The sequence below is a fragment of the Cyanistes caeruleus genome, chromosome 12 (assembly GCF_971803275.1).
Source record: "Cyanistes caeruleus chromosome 12, bCyaCae1.hap1.1, whole genome shotgun sequence".
NCBI lineage: Eukaryota > Metazoa > Chordata > Aves > Passeriformes > Paridae > Cyanistes > Cyanistes caeruleus.
The window spans coordinates 21,548,375-21,570,981 of record NC_141712.1 but is presented as its reverse complement, the minus strand read 5'-3'; the positions used below and the strand labels follow the sequence as shown (position 1 = coordinate 21,570,981).

Genomic DNA, 22,607 nt, shown 5'->3' with positions numbered 1-22,607 from the left:
GTGCTGTGCCCCAGTCTGGCACAAGCCATCCCTGCCCCAGCATCTCCACCGAACCTCCAAGGCGCAGGGACACTCCCCGCAGCCTGCTCGAGAGACTATCGATTCAACACACACTTGGTGCCTTCAAAGTTGTTTATGATCAATATGCAAATTGCCCATGGCATCGATCTGGTATTAATTTTCAATTAGGGAATCCACAAGGGGTCTCCCAGGGTCAATATCCAACAATCCAAGGTAACTCCACAGTGCAGCCTGTGGGACTGATGCTGCCCAGAGCCTAGGGATGCTCCTGCACCTCCTGTCCTGATCTCTATGGACAGTCCTGATGCCACAGTGGTGCTGGCACTTGGGGCAAGCCCCTGGCAAGTGGATTTAGGCAGCAGCCTTCAACCTACCTGCCGTGTTACCTGTGTTAACATTGTGACTGGTACTGGTGGCATGGGAAAGCCCCGTGCAGGGCTGTGCACAGCAGCATCTGCAGTCGGCAGTGGGTTCAGGGGTCCCAGCAGCTTCCCAGGGACAAGAACTCAAATGCTGTCTTACACCATGGAACACAAGTTAGGAAACCTGAGACTCTTCAAAAACATAGAAGTGGGAAAGGTGCCCATGCATTACACAAAGGTTCCAAAAAGTGAAAGAAATAACTGAAAATACCTTGAAAATCTAGAGAAGCACGCCCCTTCCCAGCAATGTGACCTATGCCACCAGCCACCCACCCAGCTCCCTCGCTTTGGGAGTGCTGGTGCTCCAAGCCCTGTGGTTGCACTGGAGAGGGGATGTCCCCTCCACAGTGGGAAGGTGATGTCCCCTCCACACCAAAGAGGTGATCATGTCTCCTTCCTACAGGGGAGGTGATGTCCCCTGTGCACCAGCCGGCCTGTGCCCACCCACGGCTCCACCACTCACTGTGCTAACCAGCACATTAGCTACCCAGGCTAATTGGTTTATGGATAACATTAATTACCATGTTGCTCATTAATGGATGAAATCTTTATTGGTTCCATTGATCAGCGGGACTTGTTAGCCGGCCTCCTAACCAATGGCGGATGTAACAAGCTCTCTTATTGGCATATCAATTAATGCAATCAATTTCTGGCCAGCGGCTGCCATCGCTTCCCTGCTTGTTAGACTGGGGGAGACAGAGTCATGTCAAGTAAGCATTTATTTAAAGGGTTTCTAATTCTTCTTGAGCTGACTTCCCAGCAGGCTTTCTGCCACACAAGGGTTTTCTGCCTCCAGAGACCTTCCCCTTTCCTCCCCTGCAGAATCAGATCTATGACAGTCCCTGCAAACTGAATCATTTCTGTGAAAATATTTATCGAGTCTGGCGAGTAGGAACAGCCACAGCCAGAGGTACAGGATTGACAAGTCAGACTGTGCAGCTATCCCAATTTAACACACTGGGGAGATTGGCAGGAGCACAAAGCTGCTCCCCAAGGACAGATGGGCTCACCAGCCACGCCACAAAGCCCTCCTGCACATGGATTAATGCTAATTCCAGGGTCAGTTCCCCAAATTAGCATCATTTTGTCAGGGAACAACAAGCCCTGGATACTTCTGCCCTATCCCACCCCTCTGAGCAAACCCAGACAATATCACATAAGGCTGCACCCACATCCCAGGTGGTGCTTGCAGCCACTTCCTCTTCCTCAACCTGGAAAAGGAGAGTACAATCACACTGCTCATGGGAGGAATTAGCTGGAAAACCCATGGAGAAATGCCATGGGCTTATGTGAGCCCGACACTCTTGGCAGACCAGTCCTGAGGAGGGTGGCACAGGGGATGCCCAATGAAGCAGCACAGAGCTGGTCATGGTGTGACAGAGACTGAGAGACCTGAGCTGTTCCCCCCATGAGCAAGCAGGGGCTTGCAGGTAACTGGACAGGAGGCCAGTGATGTTCACAAGGAGTAAGAGCCTCTGTTCTGATTTCCACATGTTTGTTCTGTTTTCTTTTGGGATGTTGGCCAGAGTATGCTCACACAGAGCTCAAATCCCATCCTACCAGGCTGAGGTTCCCCTGCTGCCAAGAGGCCCCATGTACCCACAGCAATTCCTCCTGGCCTGATCCCCACTCTGGATCTTCACCCAAGTGACTGTGTAGGAAGGATCTTCCCCACCAAACACAATAATAAATCAAACTTTATCAGAGCAGAACTATAAATCTGTGAGGACTCCAATAATTTCTAGCCATGGGAATAACACCACAAAAGTACTTTTTAAACTAATTACTCAGATTCTGAAGTGCTGCCTTAATGAGCCTTCCTTCTGCCCAGAACTTGCTAAGAGAAAAAAAAAATCTACCTTCAGTACAGTAATTACTGCTTTCCCCTTCAAACTTCTAACTGGAGATCAATGCTGCATTTTAAGACTCATTGATTTACAATTAGCCTGGCTTTCCTGCTAAAGTGTTTTTAAAGCAGAGTTTACCTTTATTTTATTTTGAAATCTCAAAGATCTGGTTCTTAGGTTTTACATCCTCACGAGAGGTGTGCTGGGAGCTCATAAGGAGGCAGGCACACATCAGAACAAGAAAAGAAAACAGGCTTTGTTAGGCTGAGATTAGAAATAAGAGACTGAAATATTTAAGGGATAAACATGAAAAAAGAAGAAACAGGAAAAGAAACAAAGCTAGAGGAAAGGAAGAAAAAGTGGAAAAATAAATGTAATTGCAAAGAGACATAAAAATAAACTTCAGGCTAAGGAAGGAGAGTCACTGCTGGGTGGCTTGGAGCTCTCACTGCTCTGTTGTTCATCAGCATCCTCAGGAAACTCAGCAGCAGCTTTGTGCATCTCTGCAAAACAAAGCCCTGGTTAAAAGCAGTGCACAGCCCCGGCTGCTGTGCAACCTGTCCCGTGAGGAGAGCACGAGGAAGTGAAGCCATTAAGAATTCCATGCTGATTGCTTCAAACATGTTTTCTCTATGCCATAAAGATAATAGCCTCACAGATACATCTGCTTGCTCTCTCCTGCCTCCTCCCATCCCAACATCATCTGTCTGGTATCCCCTGCCTGGACTCCCAGTGCTGCAGCAGCTGGACACTGGGACTCACAAAGGCTGGGGGGTCTCCACACCTTGGAGATCCTTCAGACCCCAGCAGAGACAGCTCTGGCCAGCCTGTCTGAGCAGGGCCTGGGCTCAGGGGCCTCCAGAGGCTCTGCCAAGCTGTGCTGCTCTAGGAGGCTATGACCATTTCCAGAGTGTTGTAGCACTGCTTGGTTCTGACTCATTTCTGCAGGAAATGAGCTACATTGGACAAGACAGTTTGGCCTTCGCCTCCTACTTCTCCCTTCAAATCCAGCATTGGGAAAGTGTTCTAGGATTAGCATGAGTAGTGACCCAACTGGAGACAGCCAGAGGAGCCAGGAGGCAACGGGAACCTCTGGCAAGGGTTTCCAGTTGTGAGGCCACCTCAGCAGTGCAGCCTGCCCCTCACTTGTGCTCTCACATATTTTATTCTTTACTACTGTGGGGTCCCAGGTGCCAGGGGCAGATGATGATCCTGGAGTGATGAAAGCAAAGCAAGAAAATAGGGAAGCATCTTTGCTTTTTGTGTTGCATTTTAGAGAAAGCTGCTTAGCCCCATTTCAAAGACTAATATGAAAAAAGTGCAATTAAATCTTCGAAAAACTGACAGATCAGCAAAACAAAACCACCCGGAGGAGAGCACGATTGAGCCTCATTAAGGAAGAGTTCAGTCTGTTTTTAAAACCTTTCTTAACATTTAGCTGGTACCACTCAGCAGCCGCCACTCCCAACGCGCCTGGTGCAATTAGTGTCAGAACAGAAAGGAAAAAATCAGCCTAGGAAACAGGAATTAAAGCTCCAGATCCAGGCAAGAGAAAAGGCTTTGGCTGTAGTAAAACCACCTACATTTGGCCCCCTCCTCGGGGTCTGTGGCAGCACCCAGCCCCGCTGCACACTCACACACACACACTCCTTACAGAGCATCGGGGCAGATCTGGGCTGTGCAGCCCCTGTGCCCAGCCCCTCCCTGTCCCCAAGCACTCTGCATGGCAGTCACATCCCTGGCCAGGGCAGGTTTACGACAGATGGACAGTAAATTACACTGACCTCAACAGCAATTACAGCCACTGCCTTGGACAATAAGGAAATAGAGACACAGGGACAAATCCTGGGCTGTCCTGGCCAGACCCTTGGGCAGGCGCAGCGCTAGCCCCACTCGCCGGCTCGCTGGCCCCACGCAGGACCCGACAGGCGACATCTATTCTTCTGCAGTGGGGGCGGGGATGAAACGCATGGGAGATAGGAAAGATGGCAGAGAGATGAAGCCATTTTATTAAATCAGGCAAATTCTAATTTATTCTGGGGAGATGGAGGAGAGAAAATGGATTCATTCTCAGCATGCACACTCCGTATCATCTGATCCAATCCTCACTGCCTCGCCAGAGGGGGAGGGGGCCTCGGCCGGCTGCAGTGCTCCCACAGTCGGAGAAAAAGATTAAAAAATAGGATGATTCTCCTTTTGGATTGTACACCAGTCACACAGGAAAAGGCTTTCCCTGGGTGTGCGAGGTGCCAAGCCGTGCTGTCAGCCGTGCCTGGGTTTGGGGCTTTGCCCCTTGGAGATGTGGAACAGGCAGCACAAGGTCCAGGGCGCACCACAGCACATGAACCACACAGGCAAAGGGGACAGAGACACTGTGGGAGGAACACCCTGCAGGGATCCTGCACACTGCCATTTTTGGCGTTCACCCAGCAAGCACCCTCACAGCTGGCAGGGTAATCCCATCATTCTTCACCAGTAAGACGCTGGAATGAAAGCACTGAGGAGGTTGGTGGAACCTGAGGTGCCTGAGGGCTCATGCCCTACTGCAGAACACCAGCAGAACAGCACCCCTGAGGCACAGCAGAACAGCACCCTAAGCACCACCAGAACAGCACCCCTGAGCCAAACCAGAACAGCACTGGTGTATGTGACCGTGGGCACCTCAGGCTGCTCATGCTGCAGCCAGCACAGTGCTTCCACAGGTCTCAGCAGAACTCAGGAGCTGAGCTCCTCTGTGGCTCCAGCCAGTGCTTTGGGAGCCGAGGAACCTCAGAGGCAGCCAGGCTGGAAGCCAAAGCGAGGGCATCCCTTGTGGTGGGATGGCTCAGGTCATTGGAAATGACATAGGGAACCCAAGGGCTGCCATGGGCTCTTGTGCTGGGGATGGTGGGTTGTGAAAGTCAGGTGGGGACACCTTGTGCACAGATGTTTCCATGGGAAGTTGTTTTCCAAGCTCTGTGTTTGCTGGAAAAGTGTGATAGGCACAGCTGCCTGACATGCCAAGCGAAGCCATAGAAATTCCCACTCTAGAGAAGAAATGTCACTGAACAGCACTGCACAGTTTTGGAACATGGTCTGAGTGAAAATGCAGAGGTTTGGTTAACCAGCACTGAGAAAAAGCAGCAGAGGTCCTGCTGCAGAGGACAGCCATCTCTGGGACTCAGGGGAAAGACATCCTCCCAAAGGAACAGACACCTGCTGCCTGCACAGGGGGCAAGGGCACTTTGGGATGGACACGGACAATGCTGCTGCACCCAGACAAAGGTGAGAGGTTGCTGCAAAAAGCTCCATGGGCACCAATGTACCTCCCATTCCAAAATCAACTAGAGGAAAATGACAGCAACACATAATTAATTACCAGTGGCCAAATAAGTCCAGAAAGACAAAACAAGACCTTGGGTGAATGAGAAGAATGCCAACCCTGGCCAGGGTGGGTTGACCTGGGCAGAAATCATTCTAGTTATGCTTGCAATGATTAAATGAACTTCTATACAACATCCTTCCAAAAATGGTCCCCTGCAGGAGCCCCCCTCCCTAAAACCATCAACACCTCTCCCAGCTCAGACTGGAGCCTTGGGGGAACAGCTTTGCAGGAGGGAAAAGGCCAAGAGTCTGGGGAGAGGGGCCAAGGCGCAGCACCTGGAGCACAAATTCCAAATAGGAGAAATTCCTGTTTTGCATCCAACTCCAGCACGGGCAGTGAAGCTGATTTTATGACTTATTTATTTATTTTGTCTTTGATGAACAGAAGGTTAATATAAGAACAACTCCTTGGCAAACCTTTAAGGGTAATTCAAGCGACACTGATGTGAATCAATGTTCCCTTTGTGAACGCATTACTTGGCAGAAACTGGCTTTTTGTAACCCCCTTAAACCTAGCTGGCAAAACAAAAAGAGAAAAAAAAAAACGTCCTTCAAACAAAAGGATGAGGTGAAAATAAAGAGAGAGTCGACTGCACTTTATTCTCTTTCACAGAAGCAAATGGATTTGGTGCTTTTTATACATTAATCAATCAATATCACTGACTGTACATCAGCGGCGCAGCCAAGTTATGAATGACCTTTCTGGCAAAGAGGACACTTTTAATGCTCATAAGACTGCTCATAGCTTAGCAACTTTCCGAATTTATGCCTGCATGATTACCCCTCGGAGGCAGGCGCCCGTGAGCGCCGCGCTGGATATGACAAGGTTAGTCCTTGCCAATTTGTGCAGGAGGAAGGGGCTGCTGCCCGCACGGGGCTCGCCGGAGACGGGTGCTCATCCTGCCTGACAGGTCCTGGGGAGCAGAGGGGACCAGCAGGCCCCTGACCCTGCCAGGCCAACACAAAACAAACCGTGAGTGACCCTCCTCACCACACACACAGAGGAACAGGGGGAGCCAGGGCTAGGTGCTGTGGAAGGGAGAGGTGGCTGCAAGCAAAGTGGAGCGGCTGGCGCTGAGCATGGCTGGCAAAGGCCAAATTAATCCCATTGTTTGGCCACAAAGGAGGCAGCAAAGTAGCAGTGGAGGCCAAGGAGCAATCCCAAACACTCAGCCCTAATTCAACCTTCATCACCATGAAAGGGGGATGGAAGAGGCCAGAAATGCTTCAGCTTAATTGGTAAGGAAATGCAAGAGCCGTTCCCAGAGAAGGTGAAGGCAGAGGCGGGGAGTCCCATCGGGCTGTGCCCCGGGGGTTCCCTAACCCTGGGGAGTGATGGTGGGGGCCATGCAGGGCCCCACACGCATCATCCCACAGCAACATTGAGATTTAGGGGTTTGGGGCCCCAGGCTGGGAGGGCACTGAGTGGGGATGTCCGGGGAGCACCGTGCGGAGAGGTCAGCACATCCCTGCAGGCCAGTGGAAACCTATGCCTGACACATTGACAGGGGAGAAAGCACATGTGTAGAACAGAACAAAAAAACCCAAATCACTGCTATTTATTTAATCAAGTGCCCACACATGAATGAAAAGCCTGAACAGGTGTAGGAGGAAGTACAGAGAAGGAGATGGCCCAGGCTCTGAGCTGAAGGTGGCCTTCACAGGAGGATCCAAATGAAGGCTCAGTGGAGTCAGACCAACACTGCTTCTCTCACTCACCACTCCTGGAAGGACTGAGGAGGAAAAGGGAAAAAAATGCAAATTGGAAGCAAATACGGATAATAATTTCTCATACAGCTCCCAATTAACCTTCGGAACTTGTGGCCTCAAGAAATCATTGAGGTCAAAACAGAATATATGGCAAAGGCATTGAGATGTGCAACTTGGAAAAGCAAACTGAGTATTTGGAAGAAAGAGAAACCCTCTTGCTTAAGGGCATGAACTGAATTTTAGTAGGAACAAGGATGAGACCTTGATTTGGGTAGGTTATTATTTGTTTGCAGGTGCCCAGATTTCCCTCTGAAGCAGTCAGAGCAGGCAGGACACTGGTGCTGACAGGCACATTATTAGCCAATCTTAAGAGTTTTAGTGGAAAAATAAATGCATGTGGTAGCTCCTTCCCAGGCAGTTCTGGAGGATGTTAATGTCATCACCAGAGGATCAATAGACCTTGCAGAAGGGACAGGACACAAGTGCATTTCAGAAGTACAGGGCAAACAGAGGACCAGAGCAGGGACACAGGAGAGAGGTCCAACATGCACGCCACAGCACTGGGAATGCTGGAGCGGGCCAGGCCAGGGGTCACTGCCAGACTGAGCCAGCTGCTGCAAAACCTTCTTTCACAAATCATCCCCCTGACAATGTATGGAATCTCATTTTGCCTATGGCTCATACAGAAATAAAGGAATCCAGCTCAGAACCCAAGCTGTATATCTTGCTATGCAATTAAATCTACAACCTACAGATCAGAGATGGAGGAGAGCACTATTCTGATAATGTCTCCTCTGAACAAAGGTCTCAAAGCACTTTTTCATTTTGGGCAGTGCACTAGGTTTGCATGGCAAGGTTTGGGTAGCAGGGGGGCTCCTCCTTCAGTCCTGTCAGTTAAAGACCATCAGATATGCTCCTGCAGCAGAATGAACCATGAGAGAGTCATGGCAGGGACAAGGCAGGAAAGGAGCTTATGCCCTGCAAGGATATTCCCTGAAGAGGGGAAGGTGCAAGGACATTCTCTGGAAGTGCTGAGCATGACCCTGTAGACTTGTATCAGCTTTTATAAACAAATGGATCTTTTGCACAGGACAATGAAGCCTGTAACTCCAAATGAGCATGTTCGGTGCCAGCAGGCTTCAAACCCACCTTCCAAACAGGAAGGCACATCAGTGTGCTGCTCCAGGCCTCACCCTGCTCCACTGCTTACTTACAAACCAGTCAAACATCCTTGCTGACTCTGAACACAAAGCCTATGCCCAGCTGAACGTGACTGACCTTTCCTTTCTGCCACTGTCCCCAGCCAGGGTGTCACTGGGCATGTCAGCAGGGAAAAGGTACTGAGGTACCATCAGAACTCTGTGCTGAAGCTCCAGCCCCCCTCAGTTCAGGCCAACAGTGGAACAAAAGAAAACTCCAAACTAATACACCAAGAACAGCACAGCAGCCAGGCAATTCTCTCAACTCATTAACCTGGGAACACAGGAGGTGGCATGTTCATTCCACAGATATTTAATTTGAAGCCCAGTAGCACAGCAAGGGAGAAAACAGAAGCACAGCAATGGCTACAAGAGTCAGACCTGTGGGCAGGTGCTGGATATGAGCTGCTGCAACACAGTCTGTGAAGGAAACATCATTAATCAGGGCTAGAAGTGGAGGGACAGCTGCTGGAGCACGTGTCTAAGGTTTTGGAGGGTTTCTTTTTCTTCATGTCACCAGAAGATCAAAGCAAGGGGTTGGGTCAGACACAGCACCTGAGCAGGAGCAGCATGGCTACACTGATGAGACCTTCACCAAGAGCTGAATTTGCTGTCAGTGTGAATCCCATGTCACTCACATGGACATCTAACCTGTTCCAACACACCCTGGGACCACGCTGCAGTACCTGCAATGTCTTCAAAGCTTTACTGATTCACCCCTCACAGGGAGAGACCTGCACCACTGCAACAACCACCACCAAGTCCTCAGGAGAAGAGTTCCCTATTCTAAATCTGTGCAGGAGAAAGGGGAAAAGATGAACAGGGAAGATAATCTGAAGGTGCAGTAGGCACCATGCACTGGGCATTGACAGCAGAGCTTCAGGAACAGAGTACCAAGAGGCAGGGATGCCCCTCTTGTATCCCAAGAGAAATGGAGCTCAGGGAGATGCTGAGCTCTGACAGCTGGGCTTCAGTCTGGCTCTGGAATTCGCTTGAATACAGAAAAAAGCAGAGAAGAAGAGGGACTGGGAGCCTCATAGTGTTGTACTACAGCATCTGGTGATACTTCCTCCTTTACTTTTCCTAAGTGGAAAGGGCTTTAAGATGCAGTTGAACAAGAAAAACATTCTAGAACAAGTCAGCTGTCAGAGCTTCCTCTCTTTCTGCTTAATGAAAGCCATGAGCTCCCCAGGACAAGTGGTGGCTGGAGTGGGATGGAGTTTCTGAGATTCCTGGTGCTGCAGCCGCGTGCCTCCCCAGCCGGCGCTTCCTTCCGCAGGCGCCTCCCGCTGCCGCTTCATCAACCTCAGATGCTTGAGGCTTTGGGTAGGCTTCTGTCACCGCCCCCCTTTACCAGGGGCACAGGAAAAAAGTCACAACCAACTTTAATAAAAACAAAATTAAAATGATTAAACCTTTCATATCCTTTCGAGATTATCTCCTTGCTGCTGGTTGGTCAAAACAAAGCTAAGGCACAACTGCTTTTGACTTTAAACTCAAAACCAACCCCAAAAAATAAAAAAAAAAAAAACAAACAAAGGAAATCTCCCTCTGCCAGATATTAAAGAGAACCAACTTTATCCCTGCATTCTGTAGAGCCATACCTCAACAGCCCCATGGGGTCCCAAATGGAAAAGGACAGAGATGCTGCTGGGATCGGAATGGGGTTCTCTGAAATTTAGGTGGGAGAAAGGACGCAAGGAGGGAACGGACAGAAATTATATTACAAGGCAATACCAGGAAAGAAAAGACTGCTAAGAGTTTCTCAAACTGCAGGATTCTCCTCATGTCCTCAGGCCTTCTGAAGGAGACAGCTGAGTGCAGCCACCCTGATCCACGGCTGCCAGAAATCCACCTTTGCTGGATTTCAGTGACCATTAAAGCAATGTGAAACTAAAGCAGAACCAAAAGCTTCCCCCTGTCTCTCTGCCCAGCCATGGAGGAGAGACTCTGACATCTGCCCAGCCTTGGCATGGCCCCCAGTGTAGAGACCTTTGCAGAAATACTGCAATTCTGTTAGGAGCTTGCTGGAAAGGTAAAAGGTCCTGAAGCCATTCAATCCATTAAAAAAATGAAAGAATTCCAAGGTTCAGCAGAACAACAAAGGGGAAAGCAACACGCTGTCCTCTAAATGAACACATGTGACACAAGATCTTGGAAAACAAGAGATAATCCTGCATGTGGGGGCTGTTGGTGGGGTTGGCAGGGAGATCAGAACTGCTGCAGTGTAGGGAACTGCAATCAATCAGCGCAATACACACATTGCCCAGGGCTGTTTGCCTCTGCTGCTAGGCCACATATGCTATGCACCATGGGTGAGTGTTTTCTCAAAACAGGACAATCCCTCGTCTCACTCCCTGTGTCTGAGGAGATGACAGGAAGGGATTTCCACCTGTGACAACAGAGCTGCTGCACACCCCCAGCTGCAGGACAGGGCCCCGGAGAGGCCGGGTGCACCTGACAGGGTCCCCAACGCCCCCGTGCTGCTCGCCCAGCTCTGACCCTGCACATACTGATGGCTTGGCTGCATTTGCATGCAACACTTTGGAAACAAAGCTGTGCAGGCTGCTGCCCTCAGGGGTTAGAGATCACATACGGAAAAGGCAGTATCAAGTTTTGGAGAGTGAGAGGTAAAAAGCCCAAGAGATGCGGATGAAGCTGGGCAGCACTTGGTGTTTGCACACAGGAGATCAGGCTGTAACGTGGGTTGGCAGATTATTAAATGTGTCAATCAAAGACAAGCGTGGAAATTACTTCCCAGCCCTCTGCAAGGGCCACACGTTTCAGACATGTAAGTGAAGTGCAGCATCATCAGCAGCGCTGGAGCTGCAGAGTGGCTTTGACTGGCAGATGCTGTAGCATGGACTCCGTGTGCTCTTTTCCTGCAGGCACCATACAGTTGATCTGCTTTGGTACGTTTTTAATTGCTGTGTGAAATCAAGTCCCATGAAAAACTGGAGAGAGGTTACAGAGCAAACTGGTGATTTCTTTCTGAAACCCTCCATTACCTCCAGCAGAAGCTGGAGACCGACAGGCGTTGTTAAGAGTGACCACACTGTCTTTAATGGAGACCAAGTGGAGGACATCAGATCCCACTAAATTTATTTTAAGCGGGGAAAAATATAATTTGTCACTACCAACTTTTACTTCAAAAGTCTTAAAGTTCTACTGGAAGCAAAGAGTCTGCTATCATGAAAAATGGACCCCAAAGGCACATCTCACACCCCTGCTGTAACAAACTCCATTAATAATTACTCCATGCTTGATGGTGGCGAAGGAAAAATGCCTTGCATGGTCGCCCACTCTTAAAGGTGGGAAAATAACCTGATGGCTCCCTCACAGGAGGTTTTTGTGGAAGATGCCCTCCCCTTTTCTTCACCATTTGCTTCATTTTACAGATGGGCTGGTCACAGTTCCCTAAGCAGGAAATGGCCACGGAGGGAAGAGAAGAACTGGAGAGCCTGGACCATAGAGGGGGGACCAGAGAGCAGTGCCTCAGTCTCGAGGAAGCAGGTGAGTTATTAGGACATGCTGCAGGACTGCCAAGTTTGGAACTGACTGGGCTGGCATCAAGACTCCCTTTTGAGAGAAACCTCACACACAAAGCCATACCCTGATCAAACAGGCTCCCAGGCACAAGGGACCTGCTCCTGTCCCCCTGATGGTGATGCCTTCGCAGCCCTGGGGCAGCCACAGAACTGCTTGTGAGAGGGAGGAGCACAGTGTTTCACAAGGCTCCGTGCTCAGAGGTGCAGCAACCACATGAACACCCTGCTGTCTCCAGGTGATACAGACAGAGTCAGGCTGAGCTGTGATTCTGTGATTCTGAGGTTGGGAACTACTATTTTTAAACCACGTGGGGTTTTCTCATCTGAACACTGCTTTGGCTGTACCACAGCTCTGTTTACATACTCGGTTTCATTAAAGATTCACATCCTGATTTCAGTCTGCAGCTCCCAACCCTTCAAAAGGTCAAACACTGAAACAAGAGGGAGATGTGGACAAACAGTGCAGCTCAGCCTGTGGGGCAGAGAGAGGGGGAAAGCAGGGGCTCTGAGGCATGCCCCCCCTTCCAAGGAGCCAGCACCTTTCCAGGGGCTCTCAGAGCAGAGTTCTGCAGTAAAGGTATTCCTCAAAGTAACTGTGATCCACCTGTTTGGAGCAGGGAGACTGGCTGGTCCCCTGCTGTGGGCTGGCAGAGGGGGCTCCAGCAAGGCTGGGCACAGGGGCAGATGTGACCTCCCCAGCCCCCCGAACTACCAGGACAAAGGGGCTGGTCACAGCATTTGGTGTCCAGCAAGGGCTGCCAGAGCACCAGCCCTGCTCCTCCTGCAAGGGCCCCAACAAGAACCCTGTGCTGGAAGGAGATGATTGCCAAGGATCTGGCAGCAATGAGAAGGATTGCTGGGACAGCACAGCACCACAGGGACTGTCCTCTGCAGTGACGGGGGAGAGGCTGCTGCAGGCAAGGAGCATGGACAGCTGACAGACACCTAAAGGATGTCTGTCCCAAACAGTGGGAAGAATGGGCAAAGGCCTCCTGCTCCTCCCACACAAAAGCACTATGGAAAGGGAGAGTAGAGATGGAAAACAGGAGGAGTCAGGAGAAACAGGTAAAGAAGGAAACATGTTAAGTGTGACCAGCACTTGCCCAGGGGGACACAGGCTGAGCAGTGGGGGCCCAACAGCCCCACCTACACGGGGGCACATGGAGAGGAATGCGATGGGGACAGCAGGGGCACCATGTGCTGGACACAGAGCACAAATCCCGCTCTGGCCAATGACCCTGTGCATGGCTGCCCGAGCTGCAGAGGGGGTGTGGTGCTTGAGGCCACCTGGGATGAAAGAAACACTTCCAAAGTCAGAATGAAAATTCCATGTAGGTTGTTTCACATTTGTTTCTGTCATTATCTAATGAGCTGTAAGTGCATTCATCCAACATCTTGAGAACTTTTTGGTTTTTATTATGGTCACTCTTTCTTCACTTTTTTCTTCTCTAAACCCTCACCATTAAAAATCAATTAGCTTATGGGTAACATTACACAGATGCTGCTGCAGCAAGGGGCTGCCATCTGCAGTGGCAGCAGCCCAGATACCACAGCAAGAGATGTCCAAAAATACCCTGAGAGGACAATACCCCCTTCCCTGAAGCTGTGTTCTCTCTGATCAACAAAACAGCTCAACTTCCAGCCGCCCCCCCCATCCCCGCGTAATGAGCACACTTCTCAAAGCAAGCAGAAAAGTTTAATTGTCTTTAATTATCCAGTTCAAGGAGGATTGGGTTTCCTGTCTGATGTCCATATAATTTCCCTGCCAACGACTTTGTCATCCCTTTACTGGAAGTGAAGGTCAGATCCTAAAGCTCTTCCCCAAAAGACACCCAGTTTTTGGGGAGGGCTGAGGGGCTGGCACAGGCAGGGACAAACGTCCCCGTGTCCCTGGAGCGGCTGCTCAGGCTGCCTGCGCTTCTGCAGGGTGGGAGGGAGTGAGTTGCAACTAATGTGCAATCAAGAACCATCACAATTACAAATGTAAATGAACAGGCAATTGGCACTGACCTTTGCAGATTGTTAGAGGACTAATTAAGGTGTGATCAGAGCTCTCTTCCAACAGATTGAGATGCATCTACACAAGCAAATATATCCTCACCGTCTCCAGACAGCACTGCTCTCTCTTACATGCTTGCACACAGCAGCGAGGTGGTACACACAGAGCAGGTACACACAGAGCAGGTACACACAGAGCAGGTACACACAGAGCAGGTACACACAGTATTCAACCCCAGCAGAGTGCACAGCAATGGGATGGAGCAGGAGGGGAACAGGGCAACTCCACTGCATCAGATGAGGCCACAGGACAGAACAGACCACTGCACCTGGACTGCAGCAAAGCAACAAGAAAGTCACTGTCCCTTCGTGCCCCAGCAGAGATGTGTCACAGACCAGGGAAGAGTCATGGACAAGTGTCTGTCAAAGTGTCTGAGCCTGACATCTAATACCACAGAGACACCTTATGAAAAGGCAGTAGGGAAAAGTCCACCCAGTGGTCAGAAAACAACAATAAAAACCTTGATGGGGACACAGGAGGGATGCTGTTAGAGAGCACGAGGAGACAGGGCACAGACTGCCACTGTCCTGTGCCCCGCAGCTGAGCGTCCCCACACCTGCGGGATGTAACGGGATCAGGATGAGCGGGAATGGGAACACCCCCTCTCCCCCTTGGGCTTACAGCAGCTTCTCACCCAAACCTGACTCCCATCCCTGCAGGGATGCCTGGCCCAGCAGGCCAGTGAGGTGTCCCACTTCAACCAGCTCAACAATGGGCTCAAGGAATGTTTGAAATTAAGTATCTCAGCTTAACCGACCCAAGATACCTCCTTTGCCTTCTGCATACAATACTCTTGCTTGTATTCACAGCCTTTGAAATAAAATATGATCAAGAAATTGTGTCTTGTTTGCTGTCAGTTTTTGTTGAAGAACCAACAAGCTTAAAGGAAATTAAAATATGTGTAAATCAAGCTTTCCTTTCAGTGACTTGTCAGGACTTTTATTTCAAAAATATTTCATTTTTTTAAATGGTCACTAAACAGGCTTTCCCTCCCAGCCTGTCAGCTCCTGCCCTCCAAGTACCTGCCATGTCCTAATCTGGGTGGCCAGATGGGAAAGATAAGGTTTGTACAGTGAAAGACAAGGCAAACAGAAATTTCTAGAGCAAATAAGGTTTTCAAGGTTGTTCTGTCTATCTCAAAGGGCACGGATGGTTTCCCCTCTCTCCTCATTTTGCATTTCAGCAGCTCACAACCCACAGCCCTGCCCGAAGAACCCTTTGGAAAGCTCCGGGCTGCTGTGGCAGCACCGCGCTCTCGCTGCCACTGTGACCTTTGGGAAGCCTGTTCCATGCTCTCCACCCAGCTGGGCCACCAAGGTCACAGACTGGCCACTTTTTTCCACAAGACTGAATTTAACTCTTAATGAAAAATCTCCTGTCTCACTCTTGGGGTGTTTTGGGTTTATTTCACATTCTCATTACTCGCAGGCACAACAGCAATGAGACCCAGATGTGAATTCAAGGGAATTTCTGAAAATCCCACATGTTCTCCCTCAGCTGCTGCTGCTGTCGCTTCTCAGCCCTTTCAGCCAAGATCACCTTCCTGGTCTCCATGTGCATTCACTCCAGTTCCCCAGAGTGGCTATTTGTTGGATTCACCCATTTTCACAGCAGTCATAGAGAGAAGTCCTGCTTGAAGCTCTAAGGATATTTTGTGAAGGTTTTTGCTGGCACATCCCAGCTCCAGCACCGTAACACTTTGACAGCACCCAAACCAGCCCTCCCCCTCCAAAGAGGGCTTCAGGAGATCTGGATTTTTCAGAACATTAAAAACGTCTCAACCCTTTACATGAGTAAACAAAGTACCATCTCTGCTCCATCCAGCCTAACTGCTCCTTTTAAGCACACTAAATCTTGCTGGATTTGCAGCTGCAATCCCTGTCCTATGACCTGTGTGAGCAAATGCTTCATACAAGCCCTTCACTTTATTTACCTTATCAAGAGACATGGAGAACAGAGATGGAAAACTCGCATGTCCTGCCCACCCCTTTTGCCCAGCTCCTTCTCCCAGTCCAGAGTGCCTGAAGTACCAGAAATCAGTGCCAAGCTGGCACAGCTTATGCTGGTGCTGAGGGCATCACTTGACTAATTGCAAAACATCTCCTGGTGCCCTGGTTTGTTGAGTTGTCCAGACATGGTAGTATCTTTAGTTGCTCATACAATATTCCAGGGTTTAAGACAACCTGAACCAACACACACACCTCAACACCCCAAACCCCACCTCAGGCAGGTGGGATTCCTGTAATTATTACTGATAAACTGCATCAGCCCACAGCAAGGAGGAGAAAAGGAGCATCACCAAGTTTGTCACTCAACAGCACAGTGGGTCTGACGCCACTCACCCACCCCTGCAGCGCCCGCCCCGCTCACGCCAAGGCAGCGGCACTCACCGGCCTCGGCAGCTGGACACTTGCGGATGGTGAAGATCTGTCCCAGGTCCTCCTCCTCTTCAGGAAGACCTTTCTGGAGGCGCTGTAGCTTCCGGAGGCTTTCACTCCGCTGGTGTTTCATGGAGCGCACGTGCTGGATGAGGTTCAGCTTGGCCTTGGTGGAGTAGTTACACAGGACACAGTGGTAGTAGCAGCTTTCACCTTCCACCCCGCTCTCGTGGTGCTGCAGGTGCTGTGGAGAACGAAGCACAGGAATGTCAATGTCCTTTATCACCCCCGGTCTCCTGGGTTAGTCCACTGTAAATTGATAAAAGCCTCCTGGGAATTAGTTAAGGAACCACACTTTAACACAGATGCAGTGAGACAACACCTGTTTATTCTCAGGGTATTACACACTCTCCTGCTGAAGAGCATGAAAACCAAAACACACCAAAATGGGCACAAAACACAGATGGACACAGACAACATCATCTCCCTGAGTGAGGGAAAGCACCAGACCCAGCAGTGACACCTGCTCACAACACACTCCGGGCTCATTCCTTCACACTCAAAGCTTGTTCTGGGAGGGGATCCAACTGCATAACAAACCTAAATTTGGTAAATTCTCATGGAAAACTAGGAAGAGTAAAACCGAAGCAACCCTAGAACACAACAAACGCGTTAGATAGAGAGATGCTGGACACAGTGTGTGGAAGCAGAGTACAAAGCCATCCTGTCCATCATCCAGCTCTCCACCCTCTGGCAGCCAGGTTTTACTCCCCTGGCTCAGGAAGGAAGCAGCAGCCTGGCCTGTAAGATGGCAGTGACAAAGACCTCAGCTGGAAAGCCAAAGGTGAGCGTGCAGCCAGGTACCACCGAGAGAGGCCAACACCTGGAAAAACCCTGTCCCCTCCCAAGCTGTGTGGTCACAGCCAATACAGCTAATTCTGGATTATCATACCACAGTCATTTGGAAAAACCTATCAATCCCCTGGACCAGAGGTCTGTGCCTCTGGAGAAACAAGCAGCCATTTCCTGTCATGGATCCCACAAACATGGAAATTATTTCTTAGAAGCAGAGGGGAGAATTCACCCTGCACAGCCACGCTGGCTGCCATGGCACAGCTGCTGTGTGTTCCTCTTGGGCAGTGGGACGTTCCCCAGTTCCACAGTCAGGGTGTGTCACTAGTTCAGAAAAAATGAATTCCAAGGTGAAACAACAAGAGATCCCTCAGCGAAGGCCTTTGGTGTTTCCACCCCACACCTCACAGTTCAGCTGTGCAGTACTCCCTGCCAGCTCCTCCCATCCAACCCCAAGACCTCCCTGAGTCTTTGTGCCATCTCATGGAACTCTTTCCTCACCACACACTTGGCCTGAGGCACAAGTACAGTGATTTGGACATGATCTTGGGGTTTGTCAATCAAAAATATTGCCTACGTGCAGCCAGGACCTTCTGGTAAAAAATTCTGATGCTTATTATCTCAGTTACAGCTGAGATAAGATTAAAGACACATATTACCCAGCGCTGTGTGCCTTGCTCACACGGAGGAAGGAGAGCCCTCTGAGTCTAGGAATGATTAAAAATAGGATATGAGCTGATGCTGAAGCTTCTGATTGGAAGAGCGAGGAAAGAGAATAAATGTATTCGAGATCTGGCTAATTAGACTAGCCTCTTCTGGGATCACGATGTATTTAATTAAATTCACTGTAATATTTGAAGAATCCACGAGGGCACTAATCCCACTGGTGCCCTCAAAAGATTTTTTGCTGTTTTGCCTTATAAGAACTTCTTCCTCATCTCATTTCTATTGTTTGCATGCGTTACCCTCTTCCTGAGCCAGAAAAATGGCTTTAAGGCATGAAAGGTCAGCGAGCCCATCACAGGAGTCGCGTGCCCATCTCCGACGGCGCAGCCTCACCAGCCTGGCTCTGCCCTGAGCCCTGCCACAACCTCCCTGGCCCGTGGTGCTGCAGGCCAGGCCCTGGCTCCAGCAGCCACACCAGCCCTGTCCTGGCAGGGACAGCGGGGAGGCCCCATCCCAATCCCACAAACCCTGCACCGAGCTCGGGAAGTGCCCACGGGCTCAGCAGCAGCTTCTGCGCGGAGCCAGAGCAAACCCCCAGAGAGCAATTAGAGAAAAATCCGGTCACGGGTTCAAGGAAATATTAAGGACATGGTCTCTGTGGAACCAGAATCTGCACTGCTCTCATTTAAAAGGGGGTTTTAGGAAAACATTTGTTTTAAACAGTTTAATAAATGTGTCTTATTTTACGGCCTTCTTTTGCTTCCTCTCAAACATCTCTTGTGCTGGGGTCAGCCTCACCTGCCTACTGTGCTGGAGGAGTCAGGCTGAGGGTGCACCAGCCTGGGCACAGCATCGCAGGCACCCCATTCAACCCATCCTCCAGCGGGGAAAAGGGGCAGTCCAGAGAAGGAAGACATGAGGGCTGAGCCAGTCCGAGCTGTGAGCTGCTGGAGGAGATGAAATGTTGTCCAAGTACGTGTAGTTATTGCCCATCACACTGTTAAACTTCCCCCTTGTGAGAATTTATCCGTATCACAGGAAACAAATTCAAAATACTAAACCAGAACCTTGTTAGAAGACAAATCAACTTGAAAATCAAAAGAATATATTGTTCCAAGGAAAACCAACCAAGTTCTGTCAGAAAACATTGATTTCTGTGAGTCTGAGGGGTGTTCGCCCCCTCCCTCTCCACAATAGGAAACTTCCAACATCTGGTTCTTCACGCATGGCATGCAAAATATTGATCAGGGTGAGTCAAAGCTACACTTTAAATCAGAAACAGAGGGAGGAACGCTCTGATGGAAACCATACGGCTCACGAGTGCAGCTCCCCGGGGGACACGGGTGTTCCTGTACGGAACCAACTGCGGCTCAGCACCGCAGGCTCCCAGCACCCATTCCCACACACCCAAACCCAGCCCGGCCCCCGGGCAGGGAGCTGTGTCCCCAGTGATTCGCACAGGAGGGTCCTGCTCAGGGTGCCCCTCAGGGTGCCCCAGCTCTGCCCTGGCCCCAGGGTGGGCTGGGGTGGCCGGGCTGGTCTCACCAGACCTGCTCAGACCCACAACTGCTTTCTTCTGCTAAGCAGGAAATGCTCACAGGGTACGACTATGTAAATCTGATTTTTAAACAAAGTAAGGAATGACACTACAGTCCTTGTATCTCTCCCTCCATCCTTCACATACCTCAAACTTGTTTATTTTACCATCTCTCCCCATCTTACGCTGCCTCACCCCCAGTACTTCACCAAAATCATGGAATTGAACATGACATCGTATCACCCCCTCCCCAGCCCATGCCACATACCACACAATGTTCCCTGGAGCAAAGACTCTAGTACTAAGAACTGAGATCCTGAGGTGCTGCTGTTACACAAGTAATAAACTCTCCTGAGCACCTCTGTAGCTGTTCCTGCAGTTCATATTTACCATCTGATTTCTAAGCTTTTCTGCATATTTTAAATGTTAAAAAAATCTTATAAATTTTAAAAGATGTTAAACTACTATCTGTTCAAAATCTCCTTTGTGTGAAGTGTATTCAGCCATGGTGCAATGAGCATGATTCCAATGGTGACAGGACAGAACCCCCCCCCGAAGCACTGCCAGGGGCACCAGGGGCTTCTCCAGTCCCTCTCTGCCATGTTAAACAGCTCAGCTGCTGTTCTGGGGGGCATCTGACCTGAACCTTCAACCCACCAGGCAGATGCAACAACACTTGGAACTATCTTGTGGTTTGGACATTTATTATTCAATAGAAAAGGGCCCAGTTCCTATGCAGGCTTAACTGGCACAAAGCTTTCCCTTTGGAGGGCCCTGAATGCTGCTCAGGACAAGCCCAGGCTCACAGGGAACCTCTCAAGTCCTTGGTTTGCACCGTGAGGTGGAACACCCCATCACCAGCCTCAGGTGTCCATGCTACAAAAGCAGTAGAACATGTGAGAAAACTCTCTCCAGGCTCGAGGATGGTCCCTTCTTCTGCAGACTTTGACAGGACAACCAGCAGGATGAGATCTCTGTCACTACCCCAAGGACAGGCAGATGTCCCCAGCTGCCCAGTGAGCTCACCTGCACACATCTGGGTCTCTCAGGGCAGGAAAAGCAGCTGAGGTAACAGGACTGGGGGCCAGAACCCAAAGTGGAAAAATAAGCTCATAAAAGCTACACAACTGCAGCAAAGCAGCAGGAACAAAAGGAGCGATGTGCCACTCTGGCTGTGACAGCACCGCTGGCTGCAGCCCTGCAGATCCTCAGCCAACAGCACTCCAGGGCTGCACAAAGCTGTCAGACACAGCCCCAGCCAGCTCCCCACCCTCCTGCTTGCACAGTCCTCTTCCTCACCACTCTGACCATTCTGTGCAGCCAGGTGCTGTGTGGGTCACTGACAGACAGCCTGCAGAAACCTCCTCCACATCACTTCCGAGTCCTCTCACGTCAAGGACACCCTGCCACGAAAACAAACGCCACTACCCAGAGCCTCTTGAAAATAAAGTTGTCAGACTTCAACATCTTTGGCAGAGCTTTTCTCCACGTGTAACACTTTTCCTACCTCTGAACTCAGCACTCAGCTCCATTAGGATAGGTAAAGCTAGAAGTGATTTCAAAGAATTGACAGATGCAGCTGGGGAAGAAAGAGCCAAAAATCTGCTGGAAGGTCACAAATGCCACGGAAAGCAGCAGCAGCACAGAGGTGCACTGTGCTGGCTCCTACAAGCACTGATGTCTGAGCAGCCCCAGTGACCAGAACCAGCACACAGAGCCAGGGAGTTCTCAGTGGAGATGCTGACCCGAGCTCAGGAGCTGCTGGAACCACCTCAGCCCTGCCAGCAGATCTGCAGTGCAGGAGAATACCCAGGGACTGACTCTTCCCCGGGGTGAGCTCAGACAGGGGTAATTAGCCACAGGCTTGGTAGGAAACACTCCAGGTGCCAGTGAGGACTGTACACCCCCAGGGAGGGACAGAAGGTGACCCTTACAATGGAGCTGGAGGGAGGCTGTGGGTCACCACAGAAAGGGACCTGACCCCGCTGCAGACCTCAGAGGCCTTGTGAGCATCTCTTGGCCCCCGTGTGCCTCTGATGTGCTGCACGAGATAAATCACACAGCAGTGCAAGAGAAGAATCTGAATTTTTAATGAAAGTCATGTGGATGCAGCTGTCTGATCCTGGTCTGTTCCAAGTACTCCATAAAAGTCAGGGCTGGCCAATCCATCTTGCTCTCCTTTCACACCTGCAGCCCCAGCTGGAATTTCCTGGAGCCGGGGAGCGGCGGCGGCCGCAGCGGGACACGCTGCCTGCGCTGGAGAGCTGCAGCGCCAACAGCCTCCCCCCGTGCTCCTGGAAGGGGGGAAACTGATTCTGCAACCAGCAGGTTCAAAAGCTGAACTTCTGCTCTTTCATATCCAACCAACATCCTGAATTGGTTACTGCTTCCAAAGGAGCAGTGTTACCATCCCTTCCCTCCTCCAGCCTCCTGCCTCCGCGGTGCAGTGCCGGCGGTGGGGTTCGGGCTCGTTTGCCTCTGAGTTTCTGCAGCTCAGCTTGTGGTGACTGCTCTCTGGTCCTTTCTTACCCAGAGGCTGGAAATGTAGCACTCCCTCCTGCCAACAGAGGTTGAGGTACCAATCCAGGTCCCCAAATCACATGGAAAGGACTGAAGAACAGCCACAACTGCCTCCACTAACAGCCCATCCCTATACCCCACCACATCTGTATTTTCTGAGCCCTCCAGCCGTGCCTGGCCATCAGTGAATGCCACACATACTCTCCTTGTTAGCCATGCAGCTGGTGCTAGCCATGCTGCATGGTTTTGGATTCCTCCACAAACCCAAAAGGGACCCAGCAAATGGGGTTTGCTCCACCAGCCCTTGAAGTCTCATTAAAAGCCAAATATTGCTCAGCCTAAGGATGGAGAGCTCAGCATGGATTTTACTGAACGTTAAATCAACCAGCAAGCATAGCCAGCAAACTCTGTGGCACTTTAACTTTAAATAATGCAATAATTATTGAATTTCCTTTTTATAACTGAAGTGCTGGAATGTAAACAAT

General features: G+C 50.3%; 1 protein-coding gene across 6 annotated transcripts in view; it reads right to left on the bottom strand.

Moving 5' to 3' along the window:
- Positions 1 to 22,607, bottom strand: part of ZFHX3 (zinc finger homeobox 3) — a 487,194-nt gene that overhangs the window by 36,057 nt on the left and 428,530 nt on the right. For all 6 annotated transcript variants that reach the window (XM_086848088.1, XM_086848086.1, XM_086848084.1 and 3 more), the window contains one exon: positions 16,560 to 16,791. In XM_086848088.1, coding sequence (XP_086704214.1) covers positions 16,560 to 16,791 — 232 coding nt within the window. The remainder of the gene's footprint in view (positions 1 to 16,559; positions 16,792 to 22,607) is intronic.